This window comes from Vulpes vulpes, chromosome 15 (genome assembly GCF_048418805.1).
Source record: "Vulpes vulpes isolate BD-2025 chromosome 15, VulVul3, whole genome shotgun sequence".
NCBI lineage: Eukaryota > Metazoa > Chordata > Mammalia > Carnivora > Canidae > Vulpes > Vulpes vulpes.
This window is the reverse complement of record NC_132794.1, coordinates 10,537,475-10,553,850: the sequence shown is the minus strand read 5'-3', so window position 1 is coordinate 10,553,850 and position 16,376 is coordinate 10,537,475. Positions and strand designations below refer to the sequence as shown.

The 16,376-nt window shown below is 51.6% G+C and overlaps 1 protein-coding gene across 4 annotated transcripts; it reads left to right on the top strand.

Annotated features, from left to right (window-relative positions):
* The first annotated feature begins 379 nt into the window (after positions 1-379).
* SMIM11 (small integral membrane protein 11) lies at positions 380-15,814 on the top strand. Of its 4 annotated transcripts, none has more exons than XM_072740754.1 (5): positions 546-618; positions 3,710-3,793; positions 4,428-4,530; positions 10,215-10,392; positions 15,632-15,814. In XM_072740754.1, exons 3-4 carry the CDS (start codon positions 4,519-4,521, stop codon positions 10,377-10,379), a joined length of 177 nt encoding a protein of 58 aa, XP_072596855.1. In that variant the 5' UTR covers positions 546-618; positions 3,710-3,793; positions 4,428-4,518; the 3' UTR covers positions 10,380-10,392; positions 15,632-15,814. The 4 variants fall into 4 exon arrangements, with proteins under 4 accessions (XP_025840940.1, XP_025840939.1, XP_072596855.1 ...); XM_072740755.1 differs by lacking the exon at positions 546-618 and adding an exon at positions 1,355-1,515; XM_025985155.2 differs by lacking the exons at positions 546-618; positions 3,710-3,793 and adding an exon at positions 380-401.
* The last annotated feature ends 562 nt before the right edge of the window (positions 15,815-16,376 follow it).

Sequence of the window (16,376 nt, the reverse complement as noted above, 5' to 3'; positions counted from 1 at the left end):
CGACATCCTGTCCTTCATCACCACACGCGTCACAGTGCGATCTGGCGTTCGACCCCCCGGGTTCGGATCCCGCAGAGCGTGTCGTTGCCAAGCCGCGCCTTCTCTCGCGCCAGCCGCTCAGCCTCCGCTTGCAGGGGACCTCAGTCCCGAGGGGGAGCCGAGCCCGGAGAGCGAGCTCCGGGAACACGCCCGGGGGCCGCCCCGGCCTCGATCTGGGGTCGGGCGCGCCCTCCCGTGGGGCAGGGACCGCGCGCTGAAGCGGGAGCCGGGGAAGCCAGCACCGCGGGCTGGCGCCGTCCCTGGGGAAGGTGCACGCATTTTGTCCAACGAGGTGAACGCTAAATTTGGAAACTCGATCCTCAGGGCGCAGGACACCCCGGCTCCGTCCGCCCGCAGCTCAGGTGAGCGCAGGACGCGCGCATCTCCGCGCCTGGACCACCAAATCCTGACCCGCCCCGCGCTGCGCCTGCGCGCCACCCCCCCACCCCCGCCCAGCAGCCCGGGCCCACTGCGCCGGCGCGCGCTGCGGTGCATTTCGGGATGTGTAGTTTCCCCCCGCACGCTGGGAGTCCCGCTTCCTGTGCAGGCCTGGCGCCGGCTCCTCCGCGGCCTGCAGCTGTAAGTGGGTGACATCGGTCAGCGGAGCCTGACCCGAAGCTCCGCCGCTCTTTAGGGCGCTGGGGAGTCGCGTGGCCGCCCCGCGTCTGCGCCTGCTGTCGCGGATGCCCGCCGGCCGGCGCCGGGTCAGCGGGGCGGGGGCGGGGGCGGGAGGGTGACAGCCGCCGCCGCCCCCACCTGCGGGTCGTCGTCCCGGCCCGGCCGTCCAGGCCTCGCGGGGTCCGCGGCCCGGGCACCTGCAGCTGCCCCCCCCCCCCAACCTCTCAACTGCCAATGAGCGGGGGAAGAGTTGGGGTGCCCCGGGGAGAGCCTGGGGATGCGACCGCGCTTGCTAGGCCCGGACTGACGGTCCCGCTTAGTGGCGGAGGCACCAGGACACAGACGGCCCTGGAGGTTGTTGGGGGTGCCAAGAAGGAAACGTAGATTGTGGACAATATTCTGTCCAGATGGCTTTCTTTTTTTCTTTTTTTAAAGATTTTATTTATCAATGAGAGACACAGAGGCAGGGACACAGGCAGAGGGAGAAGCAGGCCCCATGCAGGGAGCCCGATGTAGGGCTCGATCCCAGGTCCCCGGGGTCACGCCCTGGGCCAAAGGCAGGTGCCAAACCGCTGAGCCACCCGGGAACCGCCCCCCCCCCGATTGCTTTCATCGGTGGATGGGGCTTCTGGTTTTGGGGGAGAAAACTGGCAAAGGAAAAAAATGAGACTATTTTTTTTTTTTTTTTTTTTTGCAGTAAAGGAGACAGAACCATTTCTATCCAAGCCATTGCTATTTTTCAGATGTTAAGCTAAGATCGTGGATGAGTCCAGAGAAAGTCTAAAACTCCCTGCACTTCATAGATTTTATACCTCAGAATTGCACCTGTCTCCTTGGCTTTTGCAGTGCGGCCCTCAGGTACCACCTGCGCCTGTGTCTAATACTGCAGCAGGTGTGCACCTACCGTGCTGGAGCTAAGAGCCTGCGGATGTTTTTAGCTTTCTCAGTTGTTCTTCTTTGCTGAAGTCCTGCTGGGGTGCTACAGAAAGGGCTGAGTTGGCTGCTGTAATTGCAAGGGAGGGGGGAAGGTATCAGTTGAAGGCAGGGGGTGGGAATGAGCTGGATCCATCAACCCGCTTGTCTCCCGCCCTCTCACTGCACCTCTTCCACTACTTTGTTTGCAGGTTGACTAAATATGTCTCCTTCTAAAGAGCTTGCGAGTCATCACTCTCCACTTGAAATTGAGGACACTGCCAGTAACGTGTCATAGTCAGATGCTGTGATATCAGAAAGAATGGTGACTTAGGAATTCCAGAGTGGCAGAGTTCTTTGAATTCTGATTTTTAAAATGAGAATATTTTGAATTAATTAATGTTTTATTTTTTTAAATTAAATTTTTTATTAGTTTTAAAAGATTTTATTTATTCATGAGAGACACACACACACAGAGAGGCAGAGACACGGGCAGAGGGAGAAGCAGGCTCCATGCAGGGAGCCTGATGTGGGACTGGATCCCGGGACTCCAGGATCATGCCCTGGGCAGAAGGCAGATGCTAAACTGCAGAGCCACCCAGGGATCCCCGAAAATGAGAATATTTTGGTTCAGAGAGGTGAATGGTCTGCCCCAGGTCACATGTGTGTTGTTGGCACCGCCACGACTAGAGTCCAGCTCTCCAGTCCTCTTGGTCCCTGCTGTCTTGCATTGACTGCATTTTGCCTTGATTGCCTCTTGTTTATAGTTCTTAAGTGTGGCATGTCCATTAGCAGAAAGAGAGATATTTACCATGACAGTTACGGTTGACATTTATGTAATGTTTTCCATTTGCTGAACATGCTGCTTCCTGTTTACAATCCAACCCCTGAAGAATTTACAAATGAGGGACCTGATGCTCAGAGAGGCCAAGCAACTTGTCCAAGGTCACACCAGTAGTAACCGTAGTCCTGAGTTGCCAGAGGGCCAGATCATTGGGTGGTGGTGATGTTTTAAGGCAATACTCCTTTTTTTTTTTTTTTTAATTTCCTTAAATAATCTCCACACCCACTGTGGGGCTCGATCTCACCACCCTAAAATCAAGAGTTGCATGCTCTACTGACTGACCCAGCCGGGTGCCCCACTAGGTGTTCTTTTTCATTTCCTTGCATAAGCTTTTTGGATCTACTTGTTATCCTTGACCTTGGGAATCAATATCTTCTATTAATCCATTGAGGTATCTTACATTAATCCATCAGTTCCTTTATTAATTCATGTTATTAGTATGTTAATTACATTCATACATTAATATGACCTCAGAGAATTAGGAACCACCAAGCTCACCTATTATATTTATACACAACTCAATTAGAACAAGAGTTGTAAGAATAAAATTTACATGACCTTATCCCTGCGATTATCCGAGATTCCTGAAAGTGAAAATTCTAGCAACAGGTTATGACATGCTAGGAAGATATTTCTCTGGTCCAAGTCAGAATCTGCTGCTACTAAAAGACAAACGGGTCATTTATCCATGAAGAGAACGAGCACCTTCAACCACTGTCATCAGATTTAAACAGATTTATGGTGTACATTCCTTTCATTAACTTATCTGGCTTTGAAAGAAGTCATGGGGAAAAGTTAGTAATCTTGTGCCAGCCTACCAGCATGTTTTCCAGATACTATGACCTTGAATAGATGAGGTACGAATTTTCTATATTTATGCTTTTGTAGGTAAAAGTTTTAGTAAAACATTTTTATCCCCATTCCAAAGGCCTGTGAAATTTTCCTGTGCTTTTCTTAATTCTAAGTACGTTTAAAGACAAGCGTCTGCGTGATTCTGGAATGCAGAGCTTTCTGCCTACATCAGCTTAAGACACCACATTAGACGGGTTCAAATCCCGGTCCCCATGTGACCCCTGGACATGTTACATAGACTTTGTTTCCTCATCTCTGAAATGGAACAGTCACCTCTACCTCCTAGGGCTGATGGGAAGACTGCATGAGTTCATGCAGCTAGTGCGCTCTCGTGCAGGTGGGCAATGTGAAATGAAACTATGATTATGCTGTAAGTTGCCAAATTTTAGAAAAAGTTGGGGCCCTCGAGCCCAGCTAGTTGACACCCCCTTTCTTCATTTCCAGATGGGACCAAGGCCCCGAGAGGGAAGTCACTTACCAGAGTGTAGTAGGTTCTTCATCCACAGCTCAAGTCTTCTGACTCTTGGGGTATGTGCTGTATTCTAAAAATAGTGACATAGGAGGCCGTGAGGCAAAGGCTGTGCTCTGGCTGTGTCCCTGACTTGTCCCGCCCTGCTTCACCTTCCCCTAGGTCTCCCTCACATTTTAGATGAAATTCTAGATAGGAATTGCTTTCAAAGGACAATTTTCCCTAGCATTTGCTCCCCTTCTTGGTATTTTTTAAAAAACAAGTTTAGCTTAGTTAACACTCTGAGGACCTGAAAAACAGACGCTCATCCACAAGCCAGCTCTTGCTCAGGACAGGAGATGGGTGGAGAAGTCGATTTTGGCCTTGAGCTCTCATGCGCACAGATGAAAGGAATGGGGGAAGCACATGTCCTCTTAGGAGCAGCGCTGCCACCTTTACTCGGGGCTGTGCTCCTACCTTCAGCCCAGAGCAGCTGAGGAGACCTTTCTGCTCACTGGGACCCAAGCCTGTGTCAGCCCTGAGCTAGGCTGCTTCCCACCAGGCTCTGGGTCACCCTGTTGGGGAGACTGACCCCTCCTCTCTGCAACCCTTGCTGTCTTTGCTCATGCACCCTTTCTCTCCATCAAAGAGGTCTTCCTAAGGCGATCCGCTCTGGAAAACCTCAAGTGACCCGTGTCTTCTCTTCCCCGCCAGAACAGCAAGACCTGCCCTCCCAGCTCCTCTCCTCATGCTCTGGTCTGCGTGGGCCTGCATCGACCCAGAGTGAATTCATAATCAGTCCAACATGAACTGGAAGGTGAGAATTGTTTTAAACATAATGACTTGGGTTTTTTTTTTTTTCTTTTTTCTTTCCCCTCACTGTAAGCATTCAGAATAATTCATTCTGGAGATGTAGGTTGATTAAAAAGAAAAAATCGGGCTAAAGCAGGAATCCTAATGATACTTAATATTCTACTTTAAATTAAAACATTTAGAAGTACATTTATTCCCCAGACCCTTGGAGGAGAGCTAGGCCCTTTCTTTGAGTGGGCGTACGCTGACTTTGGATCTGCCTCACTTCTCTTGCAAAAATCATGGCTTTAAAGTTTTACTTACAGTTTCACATTTTGGTTTCTTTAAAGTGGGTTAATATTTTATGAAACAACACACAAAACCTTTCCAGGTTTTTCTGTCTTTCTTTGATAATCTTTTACATTTGTGTTGCTAACCGTTCTTGGTTTTGTTTTGGTTTTTTCCAACCTAAATTTGAAAATGCACTGAAAGCATTCAGTTCAGTTTTCATGGAAACAATTTTTTCTTTATATAATATAGCCATGTCTCATCAGTGTTGTGTGTAATTAAATGATCCATTATAATACCATCAAGTACAACTTAAACTGGTTGAGGAATAAACACAGCTGTCCTGGATAGAACAGACTCAGCTGCCGTGAGCCTGCAAGCTGTGAGCATTGGATGGGCTGTGGGCAGCGGTCAGCAGATCTCCCCTGAAGTACGTGGGGTGTGGCAAAGATTGGTTAAAACAGCAGCCACTAAAATGTGTCTTATTGTAGATTCTTTGACATTGTGAAATCCAGTAAAAACCATGTCATCCCACCCTCCGGAGATCGCTACTAGTAACAATTCTGGTGTGTTTTCTTCCATTTTTTTTCTGTATATGTAACTGTAGCGTGTATGTATTTTCAAACTTGCAATCTCATCATATGTATTTTTTTTCAATTATGAGCATTTCCTTGTTCAAAACATCCACCAGCTTTGCATTGCAAGGATGGCTCGAATGATCTGGAAGGAGGACCAGGGAGCTAGAAGGTGGAGAACCCCTCTCCTTCCCCAGCTCCTTTGAGTAGGGGTTTGGGCGCAATGCAGGAGGACTCTTGTCTAGGACGAGCCTGGCTGAAGTCAAGGGGCAGAGTGAGGGTTTCTTGAAGGTGTTGAAAGTACAGGAGTGTTTGTTTAGCATATATTGAGCTCACAGCAGAAAGGCTGAGAAGAAAAGACAAGGCACAGTGGGGGATATAAGGGGAAGAAGCAGAAAGTATGGGGTGGGATTTAGGGAAGGGCTCGTCCTCTTTGTGGTGGCCACAGTCAGTGGGGACAAGAGGCCATGTCAGCAAAGTTCAGCATTATGTGCCATGCACCAAGGCAGTAGCGCTCACACCTAAGGGTGCATCAGAACCGCCTGAGGACTTGTTAAAACAGATGGTGGGGCTACCCCCAGAGTTTCTGATCGCTTAGGTGTGGGGTTAACACTGGTCTAAGGCAGGGCACAGAGATAGTTTTTATTGATTTATTTTTTTAAGTTTTTGCCGTGGTTGTTGTGGTTTTCTTTGTTTGTTTTTTTGTTTTGTTTTTAGAGAGAGAGAGAGCATGCCCATGGAGCGGCGAGGGGCAGGCAGAGGGAGAGAGAGAATCCCTAGCAGGCTCCACACCCAGCACAGAGCCCAACTCGGGCTCAATCTCACAACCCTGAGACCACAACCTGAGCCAAAATCAAGAGTCAGATGCTCAACAGACTGAGCCACCCAGTCACCCTTAAAGATTTTATTTTTAAATAATCTCTGCTCCCAAAATGGGGCTTGAACTCAAGACCCTGAGATCAAGAGTTGCATGAGCCAGCCAGGCACCCTGCAGAGAAAGTTTATTTATTTATTTATTTATTTATTTATTTATTTATTTATTTATTTATTTATTTATGATAGTCACAGAGAGAGAGAGAGAGAGGCAGAGACATAGGCAGAGGGAGAAGCAGGCTCCATGCACCGGGAGCCCGACGTGGGATTCGATCCCGGGTCTCCAGGATCGCGCCCTGGGCCAAAGGCAGGCGCCAAACCGCTGCGCCACCCAGGGATCCCCAGAGAAAGTTTTTAATCAGAGTGACAGACAACCCATTTGACCACCCAGGCCCATCCTGCTTGTGAGAAAAGGAGTTCTTTCTTGTGTCAGGGACAAAGTCTGCCCAAACTTTTCCAACTTGTAGCAGACACACAGCCCTGGGGCTGCCGGGGAGCAACCTCATGTTTAGAAGGGGGCCCTTCCCTGTGCTGTCAGAAACAAGTGGCCTGACTACACAGAGCTCTGGAAGGCGGGAGGATTCTGTAGCTCACAGTAGAGCCTTCGGGCTTCCCTTTCGGGCTCAGTGGCCTGGGGCCGTCAGTGACAGTCAACATCCTGCATTAGCAATGGAGTGTGACTCAAAAAATTACTCAAAAAATTAGCCATTCTCTGGCGCCTGGGTGGCCTCAGTTAAATGTCTGCCTTTGGCTTAGGTCATGGGACCTGGGGTCCTGGGACCTGGCATTGGGCTTCCTGCTCAGCATGGAACCTGCTTCTCCCTCTCCCTCTGCCTGCCACCACCCACCTTGTGCTCTCTATCCCTTCTCTCTCTCTGTCAAATAAATAAAATCTCAAATAAATAAATAAATAGCTGTTCCATTACACAAGTATTGGGGATTTATTTTAAAAATTGGTATAGATCTCGTCGACCCCCACAATATTTTATTCATATACCCCCTTGAACGTTGGTCTGTTCTGAGAGTTAAAATAAGGGTTTGTTAGAAATCAAAGCAATTGAGCACAGCTGAAGCTTAGTACCGTGAGGGTTGGAGCCCTGAACCCTGTGCTTTAAGCCTACGTAGTGTCCTTGACCTCTGCTGCCGCTTCTGTGCCCTCTCCCAGGCCCCAAGCTTCTGCCTCTTGCTGCCTTCTCTCCGGTACCTTCAGGAAGAAGGTAAATCCTGAAACCACATACCTCTGTCCAGTGTTGATGCATTTCCAATTCGGTGCATGTTCTGACTTCCGGTTGAGATCTCCATTCCTGTAACAGCTAAAGCTGTCTCATGTTCAGATCACAGGGAACCATGGGCTGTGATAGGGACCTCATCATTGGACCCACAGGCCCAGCTGTAGAGATGGAGAGAACTGGAAGAGTAACTCTTTCATGTGGATTAGTGCTCAGTTGGCCTCCATCAACCTAGTGATCATAAAAGGGGGTCCCCACCTCTAAACTGTTGATTATCGCCTCCAACGAAGTAAAATAAAAGAACATTTAACATTTTTTCTTTCATAGCTGGTTGATAAACGTGGAGTCAAGCTTCCTTTCTTGAAGCCTCTTCAAGAAAATAGATGCATTAGGGGATTATTTGGGGCAAGGAGTGGAGGTTAGCTGTAAGTCTGAGTGAGGAGGGTCTGTGTTCTAAGCTGCTTATATTTGTTAGGAGAAACAGTTTCACTGGGCCAATTTGTTTAGTCTTTTATGCTCTTGCTGGAGCGATCTTTTCTAAAGCACATATGTTCTTTTTATCGTTTACCATTAGAATGACTTCGCTGTGAAAATTATTATCCAGTTACTCAGTGTTCTTGTGTTCTTACCGTTTTAGTTAAATTCAAGCCATTTAAATATTTGAGCTCCTCCTTTTCATATCCGGCATATTGCTACTGCATCACATTGCAGCCTGCCTCAAACATCCATAAGTAACCAGCTAAATAACTTCAGAGGTGGTGAATCCAGTTGCCTTTGGTAAATTCAGTAGCCAAGACACCACTTACTTACATAATTTACTTGTAAATCTGGTAAGGGTTGGGGAGAGCATGGTATACATTACAGTGCGGTGTAATGATGAAGAGAATTTAGGCTTTGAACCAGTCCTAGCTCGGTCAGACCTTAACCTTTCCAGACTTTGCACTTTCTCAGCCACAGAGTTAGGACAGACTCCCTGCCTCATGTGGATGTGATGTGAGTTCCAGGGGAAAATGTACAGGAGGTGCTGAAAGCGCAGAAGGGACCCTGGGAGGCCTAACTGATGCTACATCTCCTGCATGTGAGCTCTACATCTAGGTCTGAGCATTTTAATAAGATTGAACAACCACCTATGTACATAATTTATGATTTCACTAATTCCACTTCCTGAGAAGTCAGGGGGCAGTGAAAAGAAGAGTGGCAGAGAGGTTAGAACATTTCACTCTGAGTGTGGCCTCATCATGAGGGAGCTGTGTGATGGGGGCTGGTGTCTCCCCACCATGAGCTCTACTCTCCTCCATGAAGCAAGGAGGTGGACTAAGTCATCTGTGACATCTCCCAGCCCTCCAGCACCGTGAGCATGTGGTACCCGACCACAGTTTTTTCTGACTAGTTGAGTTCACCTGTTACAAGGAGAGACCAATGTGCTTCCCACAGAATCTCATTAAATAGGAATTGCCTAGAATAAGTTTGGCAGTTTAATGATTTCATTGGAATAAATCCTACCTATTCTCTGGAATGGTGATCACTCAAAAAAAAAAAAACGTATCTTTTTTTGAGAACGAACTTTTAATCACAAAAAGCTCATAAATTATCATTCACGTCATACTAATCATGTTTATAAACCAAGTATAATCAATAGTTTAATATATTTGGGAGATCCCTGGATGGCTCAGAGGTTTAGCACCTGCCTTCAGCCCAGGGCGTGATCCTGGAGTCCTGGGACCGAGTCCCGCATGGGGCTCCCTGCATGGAGCCCGCTTCTTCCTCTGCCTGTGTCTCTGCCTCTCTCTCTCCTCTCTGTGTGTGTGTGTATGTCTCTCATGAATAAATAAATAAAATCTTTAAAAAATAAAAATAAAATAAACCAACTATAGTATTTGCCTTGAGATACTGTTGTGCTGTACAGACTGTCATAATAGTGCACCTGCAGGTACAGAGAGTAATTCAAATCCATAGTTATTCCCCAGACATCATTTTAGCCCATGGGTTAAAGCTTCCCTCTAACAGGAAATTATAGGAACGGTTAATAAATAGTAATTCCAATGTTTTGAATTTTTTTTTTTTTTAAGTAGCTTCCACACCCAGTGTGGAGCCCAACCCGGGGCTTGAACTCACAGCCCTGAGATCAAGACCTGAGCTGAGATCAAGAGGCAGCTCAGCCACCCAGGGACCCCTCATGTTTTGAATTTTATTGTCCTTTTATATTTATTTTACCTTCAAATCCCAGTGCTAATGAGTAGCCACAACCAAGAGGAAATTGTAAGCCTGCTGAAGTTGGAGACTGCAGAAGGAAGGTCTGGTCCAGTCTCCCTTGAAGAGACAGAAGCTCAGAAAGTCAAGAAGCGACTGACCCAGGTCGTGTGGTCTGTCTGTGGCAGAGCAGAGCCATCCCCCAGGCCTGCCGACTTGGGTCCTTTCACTGGACAAAGGTGCTGCCTCAGCAGCAGAGGGCCTGGGTGCCTGGCAAAATGCAGGGTCCTGTTGTGAGAGACCAGAGTTATGTCTGCGGTCCACGGGTGGCTCTCCCTCGAAGCCAGCCTCGAGGGAGTGACGGAGGGCGCGCTGGCGTGGGGCCGGGGACCTTGTCTGTCCTGGTCCCTGGCGAAGCCCCAGCACCTAGCCTGGTGCCTGTTACCTAACAGGTGTACCGTCAAGGTTTGTTAGATGAAGGAACATGAAAGAAACATTTCTTATCAATAATAGAGCGTTTAGAATGTTCTATGTCGCTTGCTTTCTTCCTTAAGGTCCTTGAACATGTGCCCCTACTGCTGTATATCTTGGCAGCGAAAACCTTAATTCTCTGCCTGGCATTTGCCGGAGTCAAAATATACCAAAGGAAAAGGTTGGAAGCCAAACAGCAAAAACTGGAAGCCGAGAAAAAGAAGCAGTCAGAGAAGAAGGATAACTGAAGGGGAATCAAAGGTACGGGGACTTCGCACCGTCGAAGGCTACGGTGGGCTCGGGTGGGCTCGTCCCTTGGGTCTGAGGCTGCATGAGACCCTCCTGCTGTCCGATGTGAACACCTGTAGGAGGTGAGGTGCGCAGACCCCGACCCTTGCGCTCTGGGTGCAGAGGAGCCAGGGCACGCAGATGGTTGTCCCTGCCTCGGCTCCAAGCCTGCTGCTCCCTTATGGGGGGAGTGAGGCGGGGGGCAGTGCTACTCTCTTAAGAGGTTGGGAGGGCCAGCGCTCTACCTGGTGAAGAGCAGAGTCCGATTTGAACCCAGGGCAGGCATGCGCCCCTGGGCCTCAACGCTGAACGCAGGGAAGTGCACTGTGACAATCACTGCAGCCGTCTGAGCCTCTGGCAGGCCCAGAACCCCCTCCTCTGGCCCTACCTGCCACACCACTGCACACCGTGCTGCCAGGCCACAGCCCACACTCTCCTCTGGCCCTGCCTGCCGCACTACTGCCACCTGGCCACTGCCCACCAGGACTGCCCACCGCACCACTGTCCAGTGTACCACTGCACACCAGGCCACTGCCCACTGCACCACGGCCCACCCCAAAACTGCCCACCAGGCCACTGCCCATGCTCTCCTCTGCCACTGCCCACTCCACCACTGCCCACTGCATTACTGCCCACCGCACCACTGCCCACCAGGCCACTGCACCACTTCTCAACGCACCCAAGCCCACCGTACCACTGCACACTGAATAACTGCACACCAGACCACTAGGCACTACACCACTGCCCACCAGGCCACTGCACCACTGCCCAAGGCAACCAAGCCCACCACACCACTGCCCACCACACCACTGCACAATGAATCACCGCACCACTGCCCAACATCCACTGTACACTGCACCAGTGCACCACTGCATACCAAATCACTGCACAAAGGCCACTAGCACTGCACCACTGGCCATCCCCAAACTGCACACTTAGTCACTGCACCACTGCCCGCCAGGCCACTGCACCACTCTCCACGGTCCAAGGCACCCAAGCCCACTGTATCACTTCACCACTATCCACCAGCCAGTGCACATTCACCACTGCACCACTGCAACCCCGAATCACTAAATATCATGCCACTGCACACCAAATCACTGCACAAAGGCCACTAGCGCTGCACCACTGCCCACCCCGAAACTGCACACTGAGTCACTGCACCACTGCCTACCAGGCCACTGCACCACTCTCCACATCCCCAAGCCCACTGCACCACTGCACACTGAATAATGTACACCAGGCCACTAGGCACTGCACCACTACTGACCAGGCCACTGCACCACTGCACCACTCCCCACTGCACACTGAATCACTTCACCACTGCAGAATGAATAACTGCACACAAGGCCACTGGGCACTGCCCACTGTACCACTATCCCCCTCTATACTGCCCAGCTGGCCACTTTCCACTGCACAACTGCCCACCCGGCCACCGACCACTGCACACTGCATGACTGCTTCACTGCACGTTGCAGGACAGATGACTAGGCCACTGCCCACTGCATCACTGCACACTGAATAACTGCACTCAAGGCCACTGCCCACTGCACCATTGCACACCAGCCAAGGCACCAATGCACCACTGCACACCGAATCACTGCACACCATGCCACTGCACACCAAATAACTGCACAAAGACCACTAGCACTGCACCACTGCCCACCAGGGCAATGCCTACTGCACCACTCTCCACCTGTATACTGCCTACCTGGCCACCTACCACTGACCACTGTAGCACTGCCTCACTGTACGTTGCAGCACAGATGACCAATCCACTGCACACTGCAGCACTGCACATGGAATAACTGCACACAAGGCCACGGCCCACTGCACCAGTGCCCATGAGGGAACTGCTCACCGCAAAACTGCCCATGGCACCACTGCACACTGCCTCACTCTCCACCTGTATCCTGCCCACCTGGCCACCTATCACTGCGCCACTGCCCACCCAGCCACCTACCACTGCACCACTGCACACTGTGCCACTGCCCAAGGCACCCAAGCCCACCACATCACTGCACACTGAATCACTGCACGCCAGGCCACTAGGCACTGCACCACTACCCACTAGGGCAATGCCCACCAGGCCACTGCACTGCTGCTCACCCATCCATGCACCACTTCACCACTGCCCAAAGCACCCCAGCCCACCTTCACTACTGCCCACTGCACCACTAAACACCACATCACTGCACCAGTGCCCACCAGTCACTGCACCACTGCACACCTGCCACTGCACACTAAATAACTGCGCAAAGGCCACTAGCACTGCACCACTGTCCACCCCGAAACTGCACCCTGAATCAATACGCCACTGGCCACCAGCCAAAGCACCAGTCTTCACAGCCCCCAAGCCCACCGCACCACTGCACACTGAGTCACTGCACCACTGCCCACCAGCCACTGCACACTGCACAACTGCACAGCTAATCACTGCACACCATGCCACTGCACACTGAATAATTGCACAAAGGCCACTCGCACCACACCACACCCACCGTGAAACTGCACACTGAATCACTGCACCACTGCCCACCAGCCACGGCCCCCAAGCCCACCCCACCACTTCACACTGCACCACTGCCAAGCAGTGCACTGCACACTTAATCACTGCATCACTGCCCACCAGCCACTGCACACTGCACAACTGAACCACTGTACACCCTGCCACCGCACACCAAATCATTGCACAAAGGCCACTAGCACTGCACCACTGCCAACCAGGGTGCTGCCCACTGCACCACTCTCTACCTGTATACCGCCCACCCAGCCACTTACCACTGCCTCACTGCACACTGCAGCACAGAAGACCAGTCCACTGCACACTGCAGAACTGCACACAAGTACACTGCACCTCTGCCCAAGGCACCCAAGCCTACCGCACCACTGCCCACCAGCCACTGCTCACAGCACCACTACCCACCAGGCACTGCCCACTGCAGCTCTGCCCCAGGCACCCAAGCCCACCGCGCCACTGCCCACCGCATGACTACACAATGAATCACTGCACCACTGCCCAATACCCTCTGTACACTGCACCAGTGCACCACCGCACACCAAATCACTGCACAAAGGCCACTAGCACTGCACCACTGCCCACCCTGAAACTGCACAGTCACTGCACCACTGTCCACCAGGCCACAGCACCACTGCACCACTGCATCACTGCACATTGCAGCACAGAAGACCAGTCCACTGTACACTGAATAACTGCACACAAGTCCACTGCACCACTGCCCAAGGCACCCAAGGCCACCACACCACTGCCCAACCCATCACTGCACCTGAGTCACTGCAACACTGCCCAACATCCACTGTACACTGCAGCAGTGCACTACTGCACATCAATAACTGCACAAAGGCCACTATCACTGCACCACTGCCTAACACACCACTGTACACTGATTCACTGCACCACTCAACCACCAGCCACGGCACCACTGCCCAAGGCACCCAAGCCAACCGTACCACTCCAGACTGAATAACTGCACACCAGGCCACTAGGCACTGCACCATTGCCCACCAGCCACTGCACAACTGTTCATGGCCGCCAAGCCCACCCCACCACAGCACACTGCACCACTGCCCAACAGAACACTGCCCAACCCACCACTGCATACTGCAACACTACCCACTATTCCACTGCACCTCTGCACCACTGCCTAACATACCCAAGCCCAGTGCACCCACTGCACACTGAATAACTGCCACCAGGTCACTAGGCACTGCAGCACTGCCCACCAGAGCACTGCCCACTGCACCACTGCACATGAGGCCTCTATCCACAGCACCACTGCACCACTGGCCAGTGCACCACTGCACACTGCATCACTGTCCACCAGGCCACTGCCCACTGCACCACGCCCACCCCACAACTACCCACTGCACCACTGCCCACCATGCCCCACTGCCCACTTCACCACTATCCACAAGGCCACTGCACCACTGCCCACCAGGCCACTGCACAACTGCACCATTGCACCACTTCACACTGCACCACTACCCACTAGTCCACTGCCCACTGAACCACTGTACACTGAATCACTGCATGCCAGGCCACTAGCCACTGCACCACTACCCACCCAGCCACTGCCCACCATGCCACTGCACCACTGCCCACCAGGCCACTGCACCACCACCTAAGGCACCCAAGCACACCACACCACTGCCCACTGCACCACTGCACACCTTGCCACTGCCCACCTTCCCACTGCACCATTGCCCACCTGGGTACTGCTCACCCAACCAATGCCCACCCCGCAACTTTCCACTGCACTGCTGACCACACCACTGCACACGGAACCACTGCCCACCTGGCCACTGCCCCGCCAGCCACTCCCCACTGCACCATTGTGCACCAGGCCACTTCCCACTGCTCCACCACCCACCTGGCCACTGCCCACCAGGACACTGCCTACCCCCTCCTCTGCCACTGCCCACCAGGACACTGCCCATCAGCCCACGCCAGTCCTTGGCAGTCTGTCTGCTTCGGGCAGGCTCAAGAAGCTCCTGTCAGGGAACCTTACGTTTTTTTGGGAGAGGTGCTTTCCTGACTGAAACTCACAGGGTCAGCAAGGGTGAGCAAAGAGGGAGCCCTGCAGGAGTAAACCAGGCCAGGGAGGGCAGTTCTCTTTGAAAGGTTGCAGGTTGCATTTGTGCCCCAGGCAGAGTCCTCATGTGGTGCCTTAGAGAAGAGGAAGGAAAGATCGAGCAGGCGCCCTACATGCTCTCCCCTCCCTCAGGCATCCACCTAGGCCCTCAGGGTGGCAGCAGGGTTGCCGCTTCCTTTTCTCTCCAGCCTCGAGCCCGGTTTTATTTTTTTATTTTTTTTTTAAGTTTTTTTTTTTTTTTTAATTTTTATTTATTTATGATAGTCACAGAGAGAGAGAGAGAGGGGCAGAGACATAGGCAGAGGGAGAAGCAGGCTCCATGCACCGGGAGCCCGATGTGGGATTCAATCCCGGGTCTCCAGGATCGCGCCCTGGGTCAAAGGCAGGCGCTAAACCACTGTGCCACCCAGGGATCCCCCGAGCCCGGTTTTAAACAAGGGGGACTTGTAGATGTTCAGAACATCGTGAATGGCTGAAAATATGTTCGTGAATAAACTTCAGTGGTTTCTTTTTGCCGCATTGAGATGCTGAGCGTGAGGGCTAATGCTAAGCAGCTAAGACAGACATTTCCTGCTCATCCTTTCTGTCTTCCTTTCTAGAATTTGCAATTTACATGTCAGCCTGAGTGGATTCCAGCTGAGAAGACAGAGAAGACGGTTATTGGATGATGTGTCACAGGATCAACTCCCTGCCTGTACGGTTATCTTAAAATTATATCGATTTTTTTATGCTCTTAAAAGAACCACTATTTTATTTACTGAAATAAAATACCTTTGTAAAAAGGCCGTCTCCATCTCTGGAATAAGCCAAAGGCTTTCTATCTTGCACAGACCCCCACCCCCACCCCTGTGCTTTGAGGGGAGGCCGTTCAGCAAGCCCACACCCCTCCTAGCCTCTCTGAGCTCTGGGTGCCAGGTCACAGGGGCTCTGGCCTGGACCCTGGGCCACAGAAGAGGCATCTGCTCTAGGGATGGAAGCTCAGCTGTCTGTCCTCCCCAGCCTGCCCCCCTCTGCCCCGCTGACCTCCCCGGCCTGCCCCCCTCTGCCCTGCTGACCGCCCCACACACTGCTCCTCTCTTGCCCGCCTTCTGCTGTGTTTTCATGGTTGGGGTGGAGGGAAGCTGTGCGCTTGCTTGCCCAAAGAGTATTGGCACCTCAGGGGACCCCTGAAGGTCCTTGTGAGGAAGGCTACAGGGTGAGGCCCTCTGGCTACACTGGCTGGGAGGCTGGGAGGAACTCATGCCACCAAGTTCTGTCCTGAAAGAGTAAGAGCTAATGTCCTCCATCCTCTCCCCTGGTTTGCTCTTTGGGATTTGCTGATAAGAGCTGAAGGGGGGCTGAGCC